The following is a 19,616-nucleotide window of genomic DNA, read 5'->3' as shown; positions in this document are numbered from 1 at the left end:
CAGTGGTGCTGAGTGTGTGTGTGTGTGGCAGTGGCGGTGGCGCTGGCGGTGCCGAACCTCGGGCCCATCATCTCGCTGGTGGGAGCTGTGTGCTTCTCCACGCTCGGCCTGCTGTGTCCCGCGGTCATCGACACGGCCACCCACTGGGAGCGCGGCCTGGGTCAGTGGTGCTGAGTGTGTGTGTGTGTGGCAGTGGCGGTGGCTCTGGCGGTGCCGAACCTCGGGCCCATCATCTCGCTGGTGGGAGCCGTGTGCTTCTCCACGCTCGGCCTGCTGTGTCCCGCGGTCATCGACACGGCCACCCACTGGGAGCGCGGCCTGGGTCAGTGGTGCTGAGTGTGTGTGTGGCAGTGGCGGTGGCGCTGGCGGTGCCGAACCTCGGAACCATCATCTCGCTGGTGGGAGCTGTGTGCTTCTCCACGCTCGGCCTGCTGTGTCCCGCAGTCATCGACACGGCCACCCACTGGGAGCGCGGCCTGGGTCCGTGGTGCTGAGTGTGTGTGTGTGTGGCAGTGGCGGTGGCGCTGGCGGTGCCGAACCTCGGGCCCATCATCTCGCTGGTGGGAGCCGTGTGCTTCTCCACGCTCGGCCTGCTGTGTCCCGCGGTCATCGACACGGCCACCCACTGGGAGCGCGGCCTGGTTCAGTGGTGCTGAGTGTGTGTGTGTGTGGCAGTGGCGGTGGCGCTGGCGGTGCCGAACCTCGGGCCCATCATCTCGCTGGTGGAAGCCGTGTGCTTCTCCACGCTCGGCCTGCTGTGTCCCGCAGTCATCGACACGGCCACCCACTGGGAGCGCGGCCTGGGTCAGTGGTGCTGAGTGTGTGTGTGTGTGGCAGTGGCGGTGGCGCTGGCGGTGCCGAACCTCGGGCCCATCATCTCGCTGGTGGGAGCCGTGTGCTTCTCCACGCTCGGCCTGCTGTGTCCCGCAGTCATCGACACAGCCACCCATTGGGAGCGCGGCCTGGGTCAGTGGTGCTGAGTGTGTGTGTGTGTGGCAGTGGCGGTGGCGCTGGCGGTGCCGAACCTCGGGCCCATCATCTCGCTGGTGGGAGCCGTGTGCTTCTCCACGCTCGGCCTGCTGTGTCCCGCAGTCATCGACACGGCCACCCACTGGGAGCGCGGCCTGGGTCAGTGGTGCTGAGTGTGTGTGTGTGTGGCAGTGGCGGTGGCGCTGGCGGTGCCGAACCTCGGGCCCATCATCTCGCTGGTGGGAGCCGTGTGCTTCTCCACGCTCGGCCTGCTGTGTCCCGCAGTCATCGACACGGCCACCCACTGGGAGCGCGGCCTGGGTCAGTGGTGCTGAGTGTGTGTGTGTGTGGCAGTGGCGGTGGCTCTGGCGGTGCCGAACCTCGGGCCCATCATCTCGCTGGTGGGAGCCGTGTGCTTCTCCACGCTCGGCCTGCTGTGTCCCGCAGTCATCGACACGGCCACCCACTGGGAGCGCGGCCTGGGTCAGTGGTGCTGAGTGTGTGTGTGTGTGGCAGTGGCGGTGGCGCTGGCGGTGCCGAACCTCGGGCCCATCATCTCGCTGGTGGGAGCCGTGTGCTTCTCCACGCTCGGCCTGCTGTGTCCCGCAGTCATCGACACGGCCACCCACTGGGAGCGCGGCCTGGGTCAGTGGTGCTGAGTGTGTGTGTGTGTGGCAGTGGCGGTGGCGCTGGCGGTGCCGAACCTCGGGCCCATCATCTCGCTGGTGGGAGCCGTGTGCTTCTCCACGCTCGGCCTGCTGTGTCCCGCAGTCATCGACACGGCCACCCACTGGGAGCGCGGCCTGGGTCAGTGGTGCTGAGTGTGTGTGTGTGTGGCAGTGGCGGTGGCTCTGGCGGTGCCGAACCTCGGGCCCATCATCTCGCTGGTGGGAGCCGTGTGCTTCTCCACGCTCGGCCTGCTGTGTCCCGCAGTCATCGACACGGCCACCCACTGGGAGCGCGGCCTGGGTCAGTGGTGCTGAGTGTGTGTGTGTGTGGCAGTGGCGGTGGCGCTGGCGGTGCCGAACCTCGGGCCCATCATCTCGCTGGTGGGAGCCGTGTGCTTCTCCACGCTCGGCCTGCTGTGTCCCGCAGTCATCGACACGGCCACCCACTGGGAGCGCGGCCTGGGTCAGTGGTGCTGAGTGTGTGTGTGTGTGGCAGTGGCGGTGGCGCTGGCGGTGCCGAACCTCGGGCCCATCATCTCGCTGGTGGGAGCCGTGTGCTTCTCCACGCTCGGCCTGCTGTGTCCCGCAGTCATCGACACGGCCACCCACTGGGAGCGCGGCCTGGGTCAGTGGTGCTGAGTGTGTGTGTGTGTGGCAGTGGCGGTGGCGCTGGCGGTGCCGAACCTCGGGCCCATCATCTCGCTGGTGGGAGCCGTGTGCTTCTCCACGCTCGGCCTGCTGTGTCCCGCAGTCATCGACACGGCCACCCACTGGGAGCGTGGCCTGTGTCAGTGGTGCTGAGTGTGTGTGTGTGTGGCAGTGGCGGTGGCGCTGGCGGTGCCGAACCTCGGGCCCATCATCTCGCTGGTGGGAGCCGTGTGCTTCTCCACGCTCGGCCTGCTGTGTCCCGCAGTCATCGACACGGCCACCCACTGGGAGCGCGGCCTGGGTCAGTGGTGCTGAGTGTGTGTGTGTGTGGCAGTGGCGGTGGCGCTGGCGGTGCCGAACCTCGGGCCCATCATCTCGCTGGTGGGTGCCGTGTGCTTCTCCACGCTCGGCCTGCTGTGTCCCGCGGTCATCGACACAGCCACCCACTGGGAGCGCGGCCTGGGTCAGTGGTGCTGAGTGTGTGTGTGTGTGGCAGTGGCGGTGGCGCTGGCGGTGCCGAACCTCGGGCCCATCATCTCGCTGGTGGGAGCCGTGTGCTTCTCCACGCTCGGCCTGCTGTGTCCCGCAGTCATCGACACGGCCACCCACTGGGAGCGCGGCCTGGGTCAGTGGTGCTGAGTGTGTGTGTGTGTGGCAGTGGCGGTGGCGCTGGCGGTGCCGAACCTCGGGCCCATCATCTCGCTGGTGGGTGCCGTGTGCTTCTCCACGCTCGGCCTGCTGTGTCCCGCGGTCATCGACACAGCCACCCACTGGGAGCGCGGCCTGGGTCAGTGGTGCTGAGTGTGTGTGTGTGTGGCAGTGGCGGTGGCGCTGGCGGTGCCGAACCTCGGGCCCATCATCTCGCTGGTGGGAGCCGTGTGCTTCTCCACGCTCGGCCTGCTGTGTCCCGCAGTCATCGACATGGCCACCCACTGGGAGCGCGGCCTGGGTCAGTGGTGCTGAGTGTGTGTGTGTGTGGCAGTGGCGGTGGCGCTGGCGGTGCCGAACCTCGGGCATATCATCTCGCTGGTGGGAGCCGTGTGCTTCTCCACGCTCGGCCTGCTGTGTCCCGCAGTCATCGACACGGCCACCCACTGGGAGCGCGGCCTGTTTCAGTGGTGCTGAGTGTGTGTGTGTGTGGCAGTGGCGGTGGCGCTGGCGGTACCGAACCTCGGGCCCATCATCTCGCTGGTGGGTGCCGTGTGCTTCTCCACGCTCGGCCTGCTGTGTCCCGCAGTCATCGACACGGCCACCCACTGGGAGCGTGGCCTGTGTCAGTGGTGCTGAGTGTGTGTGTGTGTGGCAGTGGCGGTGGCGCTGGCGGTACCGAACCTCGGGCCCATCATCTCGCTGGTGGGAGCCGTGTGCTTCTCCACGCTCGGCCTGCTGTGTCCCGCGGTCATCGACACGGCCACCCACTGGGAGCGCGGCCTGGGTCAGTGGTGCTGAGTGTGTGTGTGTGTGGCAGTGGCGGTGGCGCTGGCGGTGCCGAACCTCGGGCCCATCATCTCGCTGGTGGGAGCCGTGTGCTTCTCCACGCTCGGCCTGCTGTGTCCCGCAGTCATCGACACGGCCACCCACTGGGAGCGCGGCCTGGGTCAGTGGTGCTGAGTGTGTGTGTGTGGTGCAGTGGCGGTGGCGCTGGCGGTACCGAACCTCGGGCCCATCATCTCGCTGGTGGGAGCCGTGTGCTTCTCCACGCTCGGCCTGCTGTGTCCCGCAGTCATCGACACGGCCACCCACTGGGAGCGCGGCCTGGGTCAGTGGTGCTGAGTGTGTGTGTGTGTGGCAGTGGCGGTGGCGCTGGCGGTGCCGAACCTCGGGCCCATCATCTCGCTGGTGGGTGCCGTGTGCTTCTCCACGCTCGGCCTGCTGTGTCCCGCGGTCATCGACACGGCCACCCACTGGGAGCGCGGCCTGGGTCAGTGGTGCTGAGTGTGTGTGTGTGGTGCAGTGGCGGTGGCGCTGGCGGTACCGAACCTCGGGCCCATCATCTCGCTGGTGGGAGCCGTGTGCTTCTCCACGCTCGGCCTGCTGTGTCCCGCGGTCATCGACACGGCCACCCACTGGGAGCGCGGCCTGGGTCAGTGGTGCTGAGTGTGTGTGTGTGGCAGTGGCGGTGGCGCTGGCGGTGCCGAACCTCGGGCCCATCATCTCGCTGGTGGGAGCCGTGTGCTTCTCCACGCTCGGCCTGCTGTGTCCCGCGGTCATCGACACGGCCACCCACTGGGAGCGCGGCCTGGGTCAGTGGTGCTGAGTGTGTGTGTGTGGCAGTGGCGGTGGCGCTGGCGGTGCCGAACCTCGGGCCCATCATCTCGCTGGTGGGTGCCGTGTGCTTCTCCACGCTCGGCCTGCTGTGTCCCGCGGTCATCGACACGGCCACCCACTGGGAGCGCGGCCTGGGTCAGTGGTGCTGAGTGTGTGTGTGTGGTGCAGTGGCGGTGGCGCTGGCGGTACCGAACCTCGGGCCCATCATCTCGCTGGTGGGAGCCGTGTGCTTCTCCACGCTCGGCCTTCTGTGTCCCGCAGTCATCCACACGGCCACCCACTGGGAGCGCGGCCTGGGTCAGTGGTGCTGAGTGTGTGTGTGTGTGGCAGTGGCGGTGGCGCTGGCGGTGCCGAACCTCGGGCCCATCATCTCGCTGGTGGGAGCCGTGTGCTTCTCCACGCTCGGCCTGCTGTGTCCCGCGGTCATCGACACGGCCACCCACTGGGAGCGCGGCCTGGGTCAGTGGTGCTGAGTGTGTGTGTGTGTGGCAGTGGCGGTGGCGCTGGCGGTGCTGAACCTCGGGCCCATCATCTCGCTGGTGGGAGCCGTGTGCTTCTCCACGCTCGGCCTGCTGTGTCCCGCAGTCATCGACACGGCCACCCACTGGGAGCGCGGCCTGGGTCAGTGGTGCTGAGTGTGTGTGTGTGTGGCAGTGGCGGTGGCGCTGGCGGTGCCGAACCTCGGGCCCATCATCTCGCTGGTGGGAGCCGTGTGCTTCTCCACGCTCGGCCTGCTGTGTCCCGCGGTCATCGACACGGCCACCCACTGGGAGCGCGGCCTGGGCAAGTGGCGCTGGCTGCTCTGGAAGAACGTCTTCATCATCGTCTTCTCGCTCATCGCGCTGTTCACGGGCGCCTACAGCGCCATCCTCGAGATCATCGAGGAGATGTGAACAACCGAGCACCAAGTGTTCAGTCCCTTCAGATTCCTTTTATTTTGGCTAAGCAATAAGAAAATACCTGTAATAATTGCCACTGCTGACACTTCTCTCTTCGTCCCAAGTACGAAGCACGCAATATATGCTAATTTATGTCCTATGTTTACAGTTGAATATTTATGTTGACATTAAGCCCTGTCACACTGTCTGTAACTCTGTTTGACATTAGATTTAAAAGTGGGGGAGTTGGTAAATGTTTGCCGGAAAATGGCTTCCAGTTTTATCCATCAAAAAATTGCGCCACATGGCCTCAAATGTTTTTTAAAATCATTACTCACTACCAAAGTTTATTTTTGGTTTTAGTTTTTTTTTAATCTTTCCTATATCAATGTCATTTTAAAATGAAATACCTACTACTTCACGGTGTTAGGTAAAAATTAATTTTGTTAGTTTTTTGCGCATTTATAAACTTTTTTAAATTTTTTTTAAAATTAAATTATTTTTATACTCATTAAATATTAAAGTAAAGCATCAGTATTCTAAATATATATTTACACAATATTAACTTTTTATTTACAAAACTATTTCGCCTACGATGTTCATACAAAAAGAATTTAAGTTACTGCACTTTCATAAACGCTTTAATCGCCTATTTTGTCTTCGCTAATTGAAGAATTTATTGTGATGTAAACGGTAGTCATTTCCTTTTTCGCTAGTCATGAATTTTATTGTCTGATTGCATCCAGAATCCTACATATTTTATGACCCATCCTACATATTTTATGACCCATCCTTTATATGAAATATTTTATGTAATATGTAAGCTCAAGTTTTCCTACTTGTCAAACTATCATGGATGTACCAGTAACGTTTTCGGTGACATCATAACCCTCCTAACTTCATTGAACATAACGTATTGTAAGGGGTTGTAAACGAATGTTTTAAGCGCCTTAAGCAATAAGGGTCACAATTTTAGTACACATGACATCTCAAATAACACTCTCTGCAACTTGCTATTAGGATGTTCGTTCGTCAGCACACCCAGATTCTCTCTCGCTAGATAATCCAAATATTTTGTCTCAAAGTTGGTTTGGGTTTAAATGCCAAACAAATATTATCAGTCCCGGAAAAGCTAAATCACTTTTTTTTTTTTTTTTTTACCTATATTTGTTAATCCTTTAAACAGTTTTTTTTTTCACAGAAAATAGAGCTTATAATAGTTTTAAAGCTTCTAATTTAAGACAAATTTTGTGAAGGTAGGCACTACATTTTTAAAATTTCTTAGGTAATTTAATTTCCAAAACTAAAACCACTTTTTGCCTGTTACATGATCAACTCCTTTCGAAAACTTTCCGTTCTTATTTTGAATATATTTTCGTACCTTTTAAGTAAATTACATTCAATTTCCTCTGATTAAATATTAAAATTACAGTAAAATTATAAAGTATTATTGACCTTTGCCATTTCTTCAGGAATTACTCCTCTACAGGCACCTTCCTGATAAAGAGTTTCTGAAACTGACACACGTTTACAGTCAGATAATCTTCTATAGAACTTGACTGGGATCAAGTAAATATGACTGATTGTATGATAATGTGCCTTTTGCATTCAGATGTTATGGCGTGATATCAGCTTTCTATGTAAACAACCAATTTTCATTCAACTACTTTTAACATAAAAATGTTAATTATGAGAGTTGATAAATGCCAGCATTTAAAAGTATTTGCCAACAGTATGATAAAGCTGTTAAAAACTTATTACAATTTTTTTAAAAGTTGTTAGTTTTTAAAACATTAACCAAATAAATAGGTACTATAAGAAATCGAAAAAATCCATACGTTTTCTAATACTTTACTGGACTGGATTCCATAAACTTAACGCAATCGAGTTCTTGTTCCGCTGTTATAAGCTACGGCCATAATTTTCATTCAACTCGAGTAGAACATGACTCAGTGATGATGTATTCTACAAATTTATTGTGTCTAAAATAATTCACAGTTTGTTAATTAAAATGTGGTAAAAGCAAATATGTGAGGTGGGAACTCAAGATCTTAGCCAAACAATGGCATGCATGTATCAGGTTCTCTTTTGTGTTTGATTCAGCATGAATGGACATCAGACTTAAGGATAGTGACTTTACATTAACTGCCTTTATTAGTTTTTTCATCAACCAGAAAATGTCACAAATGTTTTTAATATGCTGAAATGGTATACAATTATATAGATGCACATAAAATCAAGTTTAAAAATCGTACATGATAAGATCAGGTTGAATCATGACATAAAAGAGTCTAAAATAATATCCTTTCAATTAAAAAAACAACGGGATGTATATTTTTGTCTAGAAACCACAAAAAGTGAAAAATTTAATAGTTTAAAAAAATTAAAAGAATTAATTTTGAAAAAAAAAATTGATAAAATTACATAAAAGTGGACAACATCGGAATAAGCATAAGAAATGTCTTCAATAAAGTAATGCAACATCGCAAAAGAATATATAAACATCTGCTATAAAAAAATATATTCTATTAATGTTTACTTTGATGGATGTATAAGATTTTTAAACCATAAACGTTATTTAACATAGAAAAATCTGTGAGTGCCAAAAAAGAAATTTAAAAAGGCAAAATTACAATTAACTATGTTTTTATTGTTAATTTTTTTTGTTAATGAAATACAACCAAATTCTCAACAAAAAAAAACAATGTCAGAATATTGATATATGTAGACCTAAGTGTTCGTTCATACATTTTAACTTTAACATTAAAAATATCACAAATATTTTTGAATATAAGGAAAACAATTAAGTATTTTAAAAATTTACCCATAATATTAAAGGTAATAAATATCACAATGTATTATTATTTTTTTTAAATATTATAATATTAACGTGTATCTCTCTGTGATAAATGGTTGTGAATAACAAAATAAGTGTATAAGTATTGGGATTTTTTTCCCTCCAATGTAAATTAATTCAGTACCGGTATACAATTGTTTTTAGTAAAAGCATTTATTTTCTAATTAATAATAAAATCTTCTGAAACATTATAAAAAATGTTTTTACAACAAGGATAAATAAAAATGCAATAAAATATTTGAAAGACATCTAACATGATATGTTAAACCAAATTTTTTTAATGATTTATTAAATATACCAATATTTGTGTAGTTATGTAATTTTTTATTATGTTGTCTAGTAATAATTTATTTTAAATTTTAATACGGTATTTTAACATACTTTCTTTTATTTAATCTTCTAAAACTATACAGAGTTTTACAAATTTTTCTTAGATTGGACGATATTTTCTAAGCAGATTTATTACTAGCCACAAGAAAAAACTTTTCTTTGCAATGCACCGGCACTGTCTTTAAAAATTGAAAATCTTTTTTCAAGGAAGACAAATGAAAATCTCTATGATATTTTACATTTTTTTATTTAACAGATTTATTTTTAATTGTCAATCATTTGGTACTTATGTAAGTATTAAAAGTTTTTAAGTTAGAATAATTAAAATTTTAGGACTCGTACATTTAAGTAGTTTAAGTTCACATTTATTGTTACCATATAAGTTATTAAACGGTTTAATATATCCTAATATGTTTAATAAGAGTTCTTGTAAAAACCATGTTTGTATAAATTTATAATTTGGTAACTGGTACACATGTTATTTATGTTTTATGTAAAAACAATTCATGCTGAAACTTTATTGTGAGTGTTATAAACAGAAGTTACTTGTAAGAATAAAGTCAGAGTTTTATTAAATTATAAAAAAGTTCCTACTTACAAGTTATTAAATCTCAAAACAAGGTTTGTTTTCACGAGGAAATGTAAAACGTATTAAAAAAGAATACTTTTGTGAAATTGGGATATAAATGTAATTGCTTGTGTGCTCGTGTATTTGTATATTTTTTACTTAATTACGTTAAAACAACTGAACAGAATTAACAAAATTCGAATCACAAAGGCTATATAACATTTTGAAATAACACACGTAATCTATAATATAAAAATGAATCGCAAAAGGTGTTGGTAAGCGCATAACTCAACAACGCCTGGACCAATTTGGCCAATTTTTTTTTTTTTTAAATGTTCGTTGAAGTTTAAAGATGGTTTTTACGGCGAGAAAAATTCGAATAATTGCCGGAAAAACCCTAAAACCAGCCCTTTTCTTTTTCCCATACAAACGTTTTCTAACTAAAACGAGCACCCATTGTTGTTTAAACAATGTAGGTATGTTCCTAACGTCAAAGAGTCAATTTGCACTTTATTACCTCTGTACAACGTTCAATCATATCTATCAAAACAGTGTGCGTTGGAGCACAGATAAATAAAAAAAATAAAAAAAACCGAAATCGAATAGTTCAATTTGGTCGGCTTCGCGATATTATTTCATTTCTTTTACTTTAAAATGCATCAGTTTTCAAGTCATTACATCAGTCAAACAAAACCAGCGTTACCAAAAGTATTTCATAAGTTTAAGTTTTTATTATTTTTTTTCCCTATTTTAAATACGGCTTGAAGGATTTGACTCCAAGTCATATCAAATTAAAAAAAAGTTGAAACAGCAACAAACTGTCAATGTCAGTGTTTTTTTTTCCCTTGGATTTTAGGTTACCTACCCTAATGAGTTTGCTTTTGTCAACTTATACACGAAACAAATTCTTACCTATATAGTGATTTGTGCAGTGTTTATTTACCTATGATAGCTAATTATTGCACGTGACAAAATAATCTATAATATAGATATGCCTCCTATTCGACGAATCAATTTAGGTAGAAGAACCCGAAATGCTACAAACCAAGCTAATTACCGATCTAATCATGCACTACAATGAAAATAAAAATTATTATGTTTCACATGATTAACAATAAAGAGATTACTTATTTTTTTATTTATCTTTTTATTTATATGTTTTATTTAATTATATTTCTTATTCACAACACCCTATCACCAGGGTGACAGTTCTGTTCAGGAGAATTTTTTGCCCCGACTATAAAATATGCAGGAAAAAAAAAGTCACATTACAAATCATTTTGACAGGACTTTATTGCAATTTAATTAGGCAGTACGAAGTCTGCCGGGTCAGGTAGTTGGGTATAAAAGAGTAAGTTAAAGTTCATAAAAATTTATATATAAATTCTTCTGAGGCATATGAAGTTAAATATAACATATAAATTATTTTTTAACACAATAACCTGAAATAACTGAAATCATACTCCAAAATTCATCAGTGCGTAAGATAAAACGAGCCCAAATAAGGTTTATCTCTAATGATATTCAAGATAATGTTAAAATATTGAATATAGTTAGTAAATATGCACAATTTATCAACACTGTTTTACCTTTACCTAATTACCACCCTTGAAGGGTAGAAAATTCTGAAGATTTAGTTTTATAAAGACCAATGTCATTCATGTCAATGAATGTTTTATGTACAACGTAATAAAATATGCATTTAGAATTACGTTGTGTGAATTATCATGTTTTGTTAATTTTACACATAAATATATAAGACCTACATATAAATGTGGTAAATATGGGGTAAAGACTGATTTAATAATAAATTAAAAGATCAAAGACCAAAAAACTAATAACTGAATACTAACTTTCATAAGTCATTAAGCAGCTGATTGGGAAAGATAGCAGAACTCTGTCATTACTACAAAAATCCACAAACCCGACATCCCACTGCGCGCTAATATAAATAGAATTGTAATAGAAATAAACTTTCAACCGTAGATTATAAAAGGCCAACACCAGCTCAGCTCATTACAGTAAGCCATTTCATCAATTTTCCTGATTTGTTTTATTAAATTTCATTACTTTATTGTTAAATTTCGTTAATTTTGTGTCCAATGCAGCAAAAACCAGTAGGTCTATCTCTAAAATTTAATGGTATTTGAACAAAAATCAAAATTTCAGTTATTAAATTTCGTGTTATTAAGAAATCTACTAATATTTAAGTGGCACAGTGCAATTTCGTGTTTTTTTTTTTCTTCATACAATTTCGCCTCTTTTGATTGAGTTTTACAAAAACTAAAAATAATTAAATATAGACTAAAAGTTAGATGATATTCATATAAAACTAAAATTAATGGATCAAAGCGTATGATATTTGAATAGCATCGAAATTATTTTTTATATAAAATATTTTCAATAATTTCAAGTAGATCAAAAATCCTCCAAAGTAGTTGAATTTGGAGATTAATTTCAATATCTAAAATTTAAAGCTAAAATTTTTTAAAATGTTCATCTATTAAATAAAATAGTTCACAGTTTAAATAATAATTAAAGCAAAAATAAAATTACAAAAAAAAAGGCACAAAATTTGTACAAATGTAAAAAAAACAATGCCACTACAAAATATAATTTCATTAAAGTTTTATAAAATTATATTTTCGAATAAAAAAATTACTCTATAGTTTAAATTCGTATGTAGTTTTCGTGAACATCAGCAACGCCACAGCACTGTCCACTGAAGCGGCCCGGATGCTGTGTCTGCTGACCGCCCACTGCGCCGTGGACCAGATCTCCCTCAGCCCGTCTGGACCGTCCAGCCGGGGAGACACCGACTGCTGGCCTCGTCATCCCCGGTCCATCCTCGCAGCTCTCCACTCGTGGAGCAGTGATGCAATCAGGGGTCACAGCCATACTCCCCAGTAGAGTAGGGTGTGTGGCGGTTTCTGCTGCCTTGGAACCTACATCTCCGATGACGTCACGGCGGCCATCTTGGATGACCTTGACCTTTGATCTTCAATTTGCCAACATTTGCCCAAAATTCCTCAAAATATGCAAAAATGTCTATTTTTTGAAAACAAAATCCCGCCAAAAATCCTCAAAAAATTCCACAATTCAAAAATTAGGATTTCGAAAACCTCACCATTTTTTTTTGCCTTAGAAAGAACCCAAATTCCTAAAAACGACTTAAGCATCCATGTCTAAAGCCTCCGATAAGCCATTTCTAGGAATTAGAATTCCATGACCGCCATTTTGAATTATGATGTCACCGTTGCAATTTACGTAACGGCTGCCATCTTGAAACCCTGTAATTTTTATTTTGGAAAATCGGGAAAAAATTTAAAATTTATAAAAAAAATTAAATAATAAAAATTTAATAAAAAATTATTTTAAAAAATGTACACTTACGCCACAGAGCTTGGAGTCCTCGGTTCAAACCCGGTGAGGTCAAAAATAAAAAAAAACTAACTATCCTTTCTCCATGGAAGCCACCGGCAGACTAACCTCCCACCACTAATACCAAGGTATATATCGTCAGCTGGTATGACGTCACATCCGCCATCTTGTCTTCGTCTGCTGGGGGCCACCATATTGTTTTCGTTTGCTAGAGTGCGCTGACGTCATGTTAGTTTAATTCTTACCCGCTAGAGGAATTAATCATTTATTATTGATGTGACACCCTCCATCTTGTCATTTGGGCACCATCTTGTAATCGTGTAATTATTTAGCTAGAAATCAGGGAAAAATTCCAAAAAACACAAAACAAATTTACAATCAATTTACAAATTGATTCGATCAGTTCCTGTCCTTGGTTCAATCCCTGGACGATGCAAAAAAATTATATAAAAAATAATAATTTCAATAAATTATGTTCAAAATCCTAAAAGAGACTTAAAAATCTCTACTACCAGCCTTCAGTAAGCTGTTAAGACCACCATATTGGAAATTTGTATTTGTTGACCCATAAATTTGGAAATAATTCTAATATTCATCGAAAAAATCACTCATTAATTAACTGATTGAATCGATGGTTGAGCAATGCACAAAATGAAGTAATTTAATTTAAAATACAACAAAAGTGACAGGTTCGAGAAATAAAACACCACCAGTTCTTTTACAAACACAAACTTTATTAGATAAATTCTACACTACTACAAGTACAAAAAACACTGCTGACGTAACCTCCGAGCAGTGGTTTCAGGAACACAACAGCTCTCACCACTCCTCCCCTGCTCGGAGGGCTTCAAGTATATCTGTGTGTGGGGGGGGGGTTGAAGGCAAACAACAGCGCTTCTTCCGCCTCCCCCCCTACCGGTGTGTTCACCTCCCCCGCGCCGCGCCATGTCATGCCAACTGACCCTTTCCATTATGCATGTGGAGGGAAACACCGTCGGTATGTTAAAGAAAAGGTGTAGAGATGTTTGCAAAATATTCCCTGTTACCATGATAACTTGCATCTCCAATTATATTCATTTACTGCCCGGTCACGGAGGTCAGAAACCCGCCAACCATGGACACCACCCACAGTGCCAGTGCGCGTAGAAAAATGTACACCAACCATACTGCCATTAGTGCTCGAGTTGAATTCTCATGTAATATTGTAAATAGTTCATAGTTGTTACCAAATTAGCCAAATATTGTAAATTCTCATTCTAATCTTATTCATATAATTACTTGTTAAGTGTAATTTAAAATTAAGTTCATATTATGTAAGTGTAAATATATTACAACTTAATATAGTGCTGAAAAAATACATTGGGCAAACAAGGCCCCCCCCCCCCCCCCCGGACACTGCAAAAAGGATTTTTTAAATTTTCCTTCAAATAAACTGTATTTTCTGTTTCTTTCCATGTAATACGGGTTATTTTTTTTCAACCTCCGATCGCCTGTAATAAAAAACGGGAATGAATTGTGAAATTATTTTAATGTCAAAAGAAACGTACATCTTTACTCTATTTTTCCACATAATCACCGTGCAGATTGAGGCATTTGTCGTACCGATGCACCAGCTTTCCAATACCCTCTGCATAAAATGATGCCTCCTGCCTATTCAGCCACGTTTTAACAGTGCCCTGCAGTGTGATTACAGTTTCATTTCTCCATGGCATGCCCATTAATCGATACCCTAATCGCTCGTACACGAATCGACACGTCTCGTAGTGTTTACCCCCTTTCACCAACCATGTGGAGCGGCCAACTCACACCTCAGTTGAAGCTTGGTTATGGGAATGTTAACATGGCTGCAACGATGAACTGTACGGCGAAATGCGAGCTGCGTGGAGTCATCCATTTCTTACAGGCAGAAGGGCACACTGCAGCAGAAATCCATCGCCGAATGAGTGTTGTGTACGGTGAAAACTTTATGAGCGATAGTGTTGTGCGAGAGTGGTGTCGGAAATTCCGCGAAGGCCGTATTAATGTTCATGATGAAGGTGGCCAAGGAAGGAAGTCGGTAGCAACAGATGAAACAGTTCAGAGAGTTGATGCAGTTGTTCGTGAGAGACGTCGATTCACGATTTCAGAACTGTCTGAACAATTTCCGCTCATTTCAAGGTCAGCCCTATACGCCATTGTTACAGACAATCTCGGATACAGGAAAATCTGTGCCCGATGGGTACCCAAGATGTTGACTGATATCAACAAGGAGTGGCGAATGGCATCAGCCTTGTCGTTTTTGCTGCGTTACGCAGACGATGGTGAACACTTTTTGACTCAAATTGTGACAGGTGATGAAACATGAATTCATTTCGATAATGAAGAAACAAAACTTCAATCACAACAGTGGATGCACACCTATTCTCCAAACAAGCCGAAAAAGTTCAAACGGACATTCAGCACCAAGAAACAGATGGCTACAGTGTTCTGGGATCACCAAGGTGTGCTACTGGTTGATTTCATGGAGCCAGGGACTACAATCAATGCTGCTGCATACTGCGCGACACTACGACGGCTAAGACAGTCGATACGCAACACGCGGAGAGGAATGCTGACATCTGGCGTTGTCTTGCTTCATGACAACGCCCGACCGCATAGTGCCGCCGTAACACAACAACTCCTTGCAAGATTTCGATGGGAAGTGTTTGATCACCCTCCTTACAGTCCGGATTTGGCACCGAGTGACTATCACCTTTTCCCCACGTTGAAAAAGTGGCTTGGAGGGCGACGCTTCAACACCAATGATGAACTACAGAGCACTATTAAAACGTGGCTGAATAGGCAGGAGGCATCATTTTATGCAGAGGGTATTGGAAAGCTGGTGCATCGGTACGACAAATGCCTCAATCTGCATGGTGATTATGTGGAAAAATAGAGTAAAGATGTACGTTTCTTTTGACATTAAAATAATTTCCCAATTCATTCCCGTTTTTTTATTACAGCCGATCGGAGGTTGAAAAAAAATAACCCTCGTATATAATGTAACAAATGTAAATTTTGGCAAAAGAGCACTGAGTGCTGGCATGTCAACAAATATTGTATAAAACACTGTAAAGGGTACTTTATGTAAATAAAAACTCTTGAATACGAATACGAATACTACCAATCCAAAGGTTGACGGATCGAATTCCCCCCCCCCCCCCCCCCCCCGGCCACGATACCTTCCATTTTTGTACTTGTAAAAATTAATGCGGCGCGCGACAGTAGTGCTCCCTAGCTTCCTAAATTAGAACCAAGATGCCATCGCCCGAGCAGACCACGCTCCACGTGACGTCAACAACCACCTGAGGATTCCCTCCACGTGGCTCCCGGCCACGCCCACCCGGACACGTGGTGCCACGCCCACCTGTTGGAGTACCACGCCCACCTGTTTGATTGTTTACTGTGCCCCAGAACCAGCTCGGTACCCCTACTTTCACAGCATTTCCCGTATCCCATTCAAAGGTGCATCACACCACTCTTACACCCTTTCCCCACCTTCCTTCCAGGGCGGTGCTTCACTCTCGCAAAAATCTTTCCCCGTGCCCCGCGCCTGAATCGTTTTCGCAACTCGGCAGCATCCTGGCCTGCCCACTTTTAGCCTTCCGCGGACTACTTCTTGATTTATCCCCCTCTGGTCTGAATACTCCCATGTTTGACCTGCCTCTACCTAGTACCTCGCACTACTTTCGGCTCCCTGCGCACGGATACACGAGGTTCCCCGCGCCCCTCGTCTCTCGTCGCGTCGCCAGAGAGACTCGCGCAACTCCGTCGAGTTCAGACTTGACATCTGTGTTCGTCTGAGCTTTACTTCACGGGCGGTAGTGCCGGTGTTTAGTACGGCACGTAGTCGCTAAACTCTTTGGGATGGGTCCCAAACTATTCTTCTCTTTCGTCATGCAGTTTAGTTGCTAGTTTTGTTTATTATTTTACTTGTGTTGTGCCACACCCCGGAGCATGGATGCTCCTGTGCGACATCTTCTCGTCGGCATGCCTCTACCCACTTTTGGTAAGTTCTATCTACGTTTCTTAACTTCTACCCCCGTTTTTTTCTTTTAATGCAACAACATAGTGTCGGTTTCTGTTCATTTTATTTGATGTTAAGTCACTGCATTATTTGTTGTGCAGTGGGTTCAACGTTTCCACGTTTATACTATTTCCACCAATGGCTTCACCGGTTTCCTTCATTTTGAGGGTTTCCCACAAAATTCGCTTTCAGTTCTGAGGATTCTTCCTCAATGCGCTACTTCCTGCATTTCTGCTGAGCGCCAATGTTTAAGGGAAGCAACAACTTTTATTTATTTCATTTAATTAACAAAGCACTGAAAACTTTGGAACTTAATACAGTTTTACAATTGTAAATTGGTATATCAATGTTGTACATTATGTACAAAGGGCCCTTTCTTTTTTATCTTCCAACATGATAAAGTTGTTTAATTACTGTGATCTCATATGAAAACCAAGATAAGAGACCAATGAAATATATAGTACATTGTATACATTATTTTATATAGTGTATTTAGTGGAAAATCCTGGTCATTAGAAAGACTTCGATCCACTTATTAGTAAGTTAGGTTTTGTAACGGGTCTCTCAACCTCTTTGTTATATATGCTTATATAAACTCAGCAAGCATCCAAGCCTTTATTAGATTATTTTTCAAAACCGAGGGACCGTTACAGTAAAAGTTACAGTGAGTAAATGTTTGGATACTCTCTTGTTCATTGGTCGTAAGGGTAAGTGTAGTGGGTTAATGATGAAGATATTTTAGGTCTCATAATTTTAACTTTTCTTTATATAAAGACTGACTGGAAACATGTTATAATTTTGGTTTTGTTATTTTTAATAAATGTTAGTTGTTTGAAACCTAGTGTTAATGATTATTTTTATGTACAGCCCTTGGCTGTCATCTCTCTCCAGACATCCTGTATGGGATGTAGAAAATAGATCTTTAGAATATTTAGTTAATTAAGATCGTTTATAATGAGTAGATACCTATTGCCAAGCGAGTGCAGAAATAGATAAGGAAAGTTTAACGACCCCCCCTTCCCCAGTACAGATTTTCAAGTCTATTGATACCAAATTCTATAGGTAGTACCTGTCTTCTATTTACCTCTATTGATTTGACTTATATATTTTTTCCGTATATAATTTAAACCTCGCCCACAATATATTCAAGAAGTTCACGAAAAGAGTGAGTGACTAGTTGGTTCCATCGATGACTTGGTCGTATCTTTGTATATATAATAATATATGGTATATTACAGGGCCGGCTCTACATATTTTTCAAGTGTAAGCGAACAACAATTTGGCACCCCCCTCCCCCCAAAAAAATTAAAAAATCGAAAATGATAACTTAATTAAAAGCGCTTTTGATAATTTTGGTATGCGAAGCAGTACCGCGTGGTTATCTGTAATATTATTTATAAACTCACTACTTTAATAAATTAAATCATGATATTAGATAAAATAATTTACAAACTTGCATCAATTTTTACAAGAATAAAAAACGCACCTATGTTAAAACTGTGCATAAAATAGAGAATGTAAATGAATATAACTACACTCACATTATAAGAATGTATGGCAAAATTTAAAAAAAAATCATTAAAAAGAGATGTTCTGGCTTTCATTTTTGCGAATTCATTGAGTATGAAATCGGTGTTCATTTCATTAAGCAACTCATTTTCAATGGCCATTGTTGCCAGCCCACTCAAACGCTCTTGAGACAAAGTTGATCTTAAATAAGTTTTTATCAGTTTTAACTTAGAAAAACTTCTTTCACCACTGGCCACTGAAACCGGAAGAGTCAGAAGAATTCTCAGCGCAACAAAAATGTTTGGGAAGGTGTCCATACAGGGGCGCAACAACAGGGGGGGGGGGGGGCAAGGGTATTTTGCCCCCCCCCTTCTGAAACCTTGAAGTGGGGGTAAACGGGGGCAAAGAAAGTGCTGTGTAATCAATTTTTAGATAATAAAACTGCTTAAATAGCACCATTTCCCACCTTGAAATACAAATTTTTCCCGGGGAAGGACCCCCGGACTCCCCGCTTCAATAGGGGGGATCGATGATTCTTTATAAAAAGGTATAATGCCCCCCCCCTTTTGGAAATTTAGTTGTTGAGCCCCTGTGTCCATATAACCATTTTTGGTTACGAACGACAACGCTTTAGCTGGAGAACTTTCAGACGGCAGCATAAGTCCAAAGATTTGTAGCTCGTCAAACAGTTCAACTCCGTTTATATCACGTACACTTTTGACGATATCCATTGAGCTTTGCAGGTCAGTTGTAACCTTTTGCAAGACCTTACTTACCACGTTTATTTTGAACAGAATCTCATACCAAGTTACTAAACAAAACAGAAACTTGAAACTTTGCAGTTTTCTTGCGATTCCTAAAGCAGCGTTTCTGCCAAATGCATCGAGTTTCTGGTCTTGAGAGGCTTCATACACAGCATCGTATATTTCCTCAATATGATATCTTAGAGGCAATAAGGCCTTAATCCTACTCTCCCATTGAGTGTTGCAGAGAGCTTTTACAGAAAGATTTGGCGTGTGTTTCATCAAAATACTCCATCGGTGATTTGTACATGAGAAGAAATTAAAAACTTCTTGAATAATGCTAAAACAGTCAACTGCAGTAGGGCAAGACCGAGCGGCATCGTTAACCACTAAATTATGGGAGTGGTTTCCACATGGCACAAAAAATGCTCAAAAATGCTAAAATTTGTTTGTCCAATTCCTTTACGGAAGTTGAAGCTGAAAAAAATCTCTTTAAAGCTTTCGATTGCTTCTCATCTTCTTTCGCATGTTGTAATTTCCTTTTGCGGTTAAATGACCCAGATGTGTTTTTACTACTCCACATTATGTTGATTAAAAATAATTACAAGAACAACACGAAAAGCACAGCTGCACAGCATTATTAGTTTATAGGCAACAAAATAAAATATAGTTTTCACACAATCAATTCGTACAACTCCGTTGACACAACTAATTCGGGAATGGCATTTCCATTTCACGTTAATATCATCCTA

General features: G+C 43.9%; 1 protein-coding gene across 1 annotated transcript in view; it reads left to right on the top strand.

Annotated features, from left to right (window-relative positions):
• LOC134538544 (proton-coupled amino acid transporter-like protein pathetic) overlaps positions 1-8,975 on the top strand; it is a 101,222-nt gene extending 92,247 nt beyond the window's left edge. The window contains exon 10 of the mRNA XM_063379959.1: positions 5,208-8,975. Coding sequence (XP_063236029.1) covers positions 5,208-5,446 — 239 coding nt within the window. The 3' untranslated portion in view covers positions 5,447-8,975. The remainder of the gene's footprint in view (positions 1-5,207) is intronic.
• The last annotated feature ends 10,641 nt before the right edge of the window (positions 8,976-19,616 follow it).

The sequence above is a fragment of the Bacillus rossius genome, chromosome 13 (genome assembly GCF_032445375.1).
Source record: "Bacillus rossius redtenbacheri isolate Brsri chromosome 13, Brsri_v3, whole genome shotgun sequence".
Lineage (NCBI taxonomy): Eukaryota > Metazoa > Arthropoda > Insecta > Phasmatodea > Bacillidae > Bacillus > Bacillus rossius.
Note: the sequence above shows the minus strand (reverse complement) of the source record. Positions and strands in the feature narration are given on the sequence as shown.